The sequence below is a fragment of the Bison bison genome, unplaced genomic scaffold (assembly GCF_000754665.1).
Source record: "Bison bison bison isolate TAMUID 2011002044 unplaced genomic scaffold, Bison_UMD1.0 scf7180017864480, whole genome shotgun sequence".
NCBI lineage: Eukaryota > Metazoa > Chordata > Mammalia > Artiodactyla > Bovidae > Bison > Bison bison.
This window is the reverse complement of record NW_011495040.1, coordinates 1,145,347-1,150,755: the sequence shown is the minus strand read 5'-3', so window position 1 is coordinate 1,150,755 and position 5,409 is coordinate 1,145,347. Positions and strand designations below refer to the sequence as shown.

Sequence of the window (5,409 nt, the reverse complement as noted above, 5' to 3'; positions counted from 1 at the left end):
AAAAGACAGTGAAAACAGAACCTCAGCCAACAGAAATCTAGTGTTGTAGATCATAAATAAAATTCTATGATCCTTAATAACACTTGGCTGTATGTATTAGGACAACACTGTATTCAGAAACCACAAAGCAGTTAAATGCCATATGGTGAGGTCCTTTGATCCCTCCTTCATTTAGTGTTCTTAAACAGAGGACCTGAGAAGCCTGCCTTATAATAAAGCATTCTTTTTTGTGGTACTTAAATATTTGTGTAGCAGAAAGACCTCTGTGCATTTCATTGGAAAGCTGATAAATTCCCACAAAATTATAATATTGCATATTTTACTGAAAGATACCAGATTATTTAAAAACTATAATCCATACTACCATGATTTTAAAGTTAAATGATATAAAAATTATTTAAGAATTAAGAATTTTTCTTTTTTACCTTTAACCATTCTTGCTGGAGTTGATCCCATTCAGATAAAGAATCCCAGAGCAATTGTTTAAGCTTCAATTCAGCACTAACTTCTTCCAAAGCATCAAACTTTGACACTTCTACCTTTAAAAATATAATAAGCAAAATGTACAATTTAATTTTCAGATATAGAGATCTTATGTTATCTTCCTATTAGTAATTTTTGTCTTTTCATTTGTTTCTATCTAAGAGAAACAAATGAAAAAAACAAGTGAAAAAACCCCACATACATTCAAATTTCTATTTGAGGGACAAAATATCACTATTTATATATCCTTAGAACTTAGAAATTCTCAAAAGACACAAGAGGCATTACGGAGGTTTAAGGGCATTTACTCTTAAGTTGGATCATATCTGACTGGTTTTTCACATAGACAGATGAGTCCTCAGAAGGATCTATATCCTTTCAGTTCAGTTCAGTTCAGTCTGTCAGTCATCTCTGGCTCTTTGCGACCCCATGGACTGCAGCACGCCTGGCCTCCTTGTCCATCACCAACTCCCGAAGTTTACTCAAACCCATGTCCATTGAGTTGGTGATGCCATCCAACCATCTCATCCATTGTTGTTCCCTTGTCCTCCTACCTTCAATCTTTCCCAGCATCAGGGTCTTTTCAAATAAGTCAGTTTTTTGCATCAGGTGGCCTAAGTATTGGAGCCTCAGCTTCAACATCAGTCCTTCCAATGAATATTCAGGACTGATTTCCTTTAGGATGGACTGGTTGGATCTCTTTGCTGTTCAAGGGACTCTCAAGAGTCTTCTCCAACACCACACTTCAAAAGCATCAATTCTTCAGCGCTCAGCTTTCTTTATAGTCCAACTCTCACATCCATACATGATTACTGGAAAAACCATAGCTTTGACTAGACGGACCTTTGTCGGGAAAGTAATGTCTCTGCTTTTTAATATGCTGCCTAGGTTGGTCATAACTTTTCTTCCAAAGAGCAAGCATCTTTTAATTTCATGGCTGCAGTCACCATCTGCAGTGATTTTGGAGCCCCCCAAAATAAAGTCTTCCCATCAATTTGCCATGAAGTGATGGGACTGGATGCCATAATCTTAGTTTTCTGAATGTTGAGTTTTAAGTCAACTTTTTCAGTCTCCTCTTTCACTTTCATCAAGAGGTTCTTTAGTTCTTCACTTTCTGCAATAAGGCTGGCATCATCTGCATGTCTAAGGTTATTGATATTTCTCCCAGAAATCTTGATTCCAGCTGGTGTTGCCTCCAGCCCAGTGTTTCTCATGATGTACTCTTCATATAAGTTAAATAAGCAGGGTGACAATATACAGCCTTGACATACTCCTTTCCTGATTTGGAACCAGTCTGTTGTTCTATGTCCAGTTCTAATTGTTGCTTCCTGACCTGCATATAGATTTCTCAAGAGGCAGGTCAGGTGGTCTGGTATTCCCATCTCTTGAAGGATTTTCCACAGTTTGTTGTGATCCACACAGTCAAAGGCTTTGGCGTAGTCAATACAGCAGAGGTAGATGTTTTTCTGAACTCTCTTGCTTTTTCAACGATCCAACGGATGTTGGATCCTATATCCTTTAGGGCTTATATGTAGATGATGGAAGAGGGATGATAGAAGATGGAGAGAATTTTTGTGTGGTAATTGGTGGAGGGGATGGGGAGATTTAAGATGGAGAGAACATTCTGGTTTCTCACCTATTTCTAATCTAATGGACTGATTATGAACCCTATAGAGAGAAAGGTTCCAAGAAAATCTAAAGAAGCTGTTTTCATGGCTTGGAGATTAGTTGCACAGAAATTATGAACCTTGAGATAAGCCAGGATTTCAAACATTCCATAGAACAGCAGTAAATACACACGCTTATCAAGAGCAGTCAGAACATTCCCCAGGATAAATCATATGACAGGGCGCAAAACAAGTCTTAACAAGTTTAAGAAGATTGAAATCATACTAAGTACTTCTTTTAGCCACAGAGGTGTGAAACTAGAAATCAACAACAGTAGGAAAGGTGGAAAATTTACACATGTGTGAAAACTAAACAACACAGTCCTGAACGACCAATGGGTTAAAGAGGAAATCAAAGGGAAATTAAAACAATCTTGAAACAAATGAAAGCGGAAACAGCACACTAGAACCTAAGAGATGCTGCAAAAGCAGTTCTGAGAGGCGAGTTTATAGTGATAAATGGATATATTAAGAAAATCGAAAGATCTCAAATAACATAACTTTACACATCAAGGAGCTAGAAAAAAGAGAACAAGCTAAGCTCAACATTGTCAGAAGAAAAGAAGTAAGTTCAGAGTGGAAATAAATAAAATAGGGATCCGAAAAATAATAGAAAAGATCAATGAAACTAAAAGCATTTTTTAAAAAGATAAATCTATAGCTAGAACAAGAAAAAAAGAGAGGTGACTCAAATAAATAAAACCAGAAATGAAAATGGATACATTACAATTTACACCACAGAAATACATATGATCTTATGCCTGCATGCATGCTCAGTCATGTCCAACTCGTTGTGACATGTCCAACTGTAGCCCACCAGTCTCCTCTGTCCATGGGGTTTCCCAGGTAAGAATACTGGAGTGGGTTGCCATTTCCTTCTCGAGGGGATCTTCCTGAGCCAGGGATCGAACCCACATCTCCTGCATTGGCAGGAGGATTCTTTACCACTGAGCCACATAGGAAGCCATATCATAAGAGATTACTATGAAAAACTAACTGTATACCAACAAACTGGATAACTTAGAAGCAGTGCATAAATTCCTAGAAACACATAACCTATTAAGACTGAATCAGGAAGGAGGAGAAAATCTGAACAGAAAAATAAGGAGTAAGGAGATCAAATCAGAAATAAAAAACCTCCGAGAACAGAAAAGCCCAGGACCAGATAACTTCACTGGTAAATTCTACCAAACATCTATAGTGGGGGTGGGAGAAAGAATTAATGCCAATCTTTCTCAAACCTTTCCAGAATATTAAAGAGGTGGGAACACTTTCCAACTCATTTTACAAGGTCAGCATTACCCTGATGATAGGGATCTAGCCTTGTCTTCATTAAGAATTAGAAATGATTTCCTACACCTCTTAGGCTTTCACTCCTGTCCCCCTAATAACCAAGAGCTGGAGAGGAAGGTTGGATATGAGGTCATCCTATGCTGTGCTGTGCTTAGTCACTCAGTCATGTCCGACTCTTTGTGACCCCATGGACTATAGTCCCCTCAGGCTCCTCTGTTCATGGGGATTCTCTAGGCAAAAATACTGGAGTAGGTTGCCATGCCCTCCTCCAGGGGATTTTCCCAACCCAGGATTGAACTCAGGTCTCCCACAGTACAGGTAGTTTCTTTACCATCTGGGCCGCCAGGACAGCCTGAGGTCATCCTAAAGAATCATAAAATATAGATATGGAGTCTGGAAGGAGGGAGACACACTTCTATTTCAGGCTCTGGTTCAAGCTACACTATTCTCCCTGACCCAAAGGAGTGCTTACCTGGTATAGCTTTTTATTAGGTAATGTTTCATCCATAGTTCCCTTCCTACCTCACACTTTCCTGTCTTATATGTCAGTTAATTCAATCTGGGGACAACTTTGAACCATAATTCTCTGATGCACAAACTTCCTGCCTCAAGTATTATGGCAGTTGCACTTTCTAGTGTCCAGGTTATTATTTTGCAGGTTGCTCTACCAAGCCTCAGGTCTGGAGTGGAGACTTGGAGGGCTCAGGTCTCAGAGCCCTCAGACCACTTTCTGGTCATCCATTTGGGGCTCTGGAAGAAATGGATGCATCTCCATGTGACGTCCAGGCACTTCTCTGAAATTTAGGGGAGACTATTAACACTCCTTCATTGCAGGTGGCCTCTGGTTTTGGTCCCAGGAATCTTTCCAATTTGCTTTTCTCTTTGTTCTCTCTAATAGCTATTCCGATACTTTAGCTCCAATATTTTGGCTACCTGATACGAAGAGCCTACTCATTGGAAAAGACCCTGATGCTGGGAGAGACTGAAGACAAAAGAAGGGGGTGACAAAGAATGATATAGTTAGATGGCATCACCGACTCAATGGACGTGAATCTGAGCAGGAGATAGTGGAGGACAGAGGAGCCTAGCATGCTGCAGTCCATGGTGTAACAAAGAGCTGGACATGACCTAGTGATCGGACAACAACAATATCTGTTCAGAGCACTTATAACTCTCACTCATTTCTTTTCATTTTGCGGGGGAGCATATCATTTAGCTTTTTAATTTTGAGGGATCCATCTTTGCCCTGGCTTAGTCAATTCTCTTCTTTCATCAAACTGGCACATCAAAATGAGAGCAAATGAGGCAATATTGATGAAATCAATAATATACACATCAGTTCAGTTCAGTCGCTCAGTCGTGTCTGACTCTTTGCGACCCCAGAAATCACAGCACGCCAGGCCTCCCTGTCCATCACCAACTCCCGGAGTTCACTCAGACTCACATCCATCGAGTCAGTGATGCCATCCAGCCATCTCATCCTCTGTCGTCCCCTTCTCCTCCTGCCCCCAATCCCTCCCAGCATCAGAGTCTTTTCCAGTGAGTTAACTCTTCACATGAGGTGGCCAAAGTACTGGAGTTTCAGCTTTAGCATCATTCCTTCCAAAGAACACCCAGGACTGATCTCCTTTAGAATGGACTGGTTGGATTTCCTTGCAGTCCAAGGGACTCTCAAGAGTCTTCTCCAACACCACAGTTCAAAAGCATCAATTCTTCAGTGTTCAGCTTTCTTCACAGTCCAACTTTAACATCCATACATGACTACTGTAAAAACCATAGCCTTGACTAGACGGACCTTTGTTGGCAAAGGAATGTCTCTGCTTTTCAATATGCTGTCTAGGTTGGTCATAACTTTCCTTCCAAGGAGTAAGCGTCTTTTAATTTCATGGCTGCAGTCACCATCTGCAGTGATTTTGGAGCTCAAGAAAATAAAGACTGTCACTGTTTCCACTGTTTCCCCATCTAT

General features: G+C 40.3%; 1 protein-coding gene across 1 annotated transcript in view; it reads right to left on the bottom strand.

Moving 5' to 3' along the window:
* The window catches only part of DNAH6 (dynein, axonemal, heavy chain 6), a 280,222-nt gene that overhangs the window by 201,344 nt on the left and 73,469 nt on the right, over nucleotides 1-5,409 (bottom strand). The window contains exon 17 of the mRNA XM_010862179.1: nucleotides 426-539. Within this exon, the coding sequence (XP_010860481.1) occupies nucleotides 426-539 (114 nt within the window). The remainder of the gene's footprint in view (nucleotides 1-425; nucleotides 540-5,409) is intronic.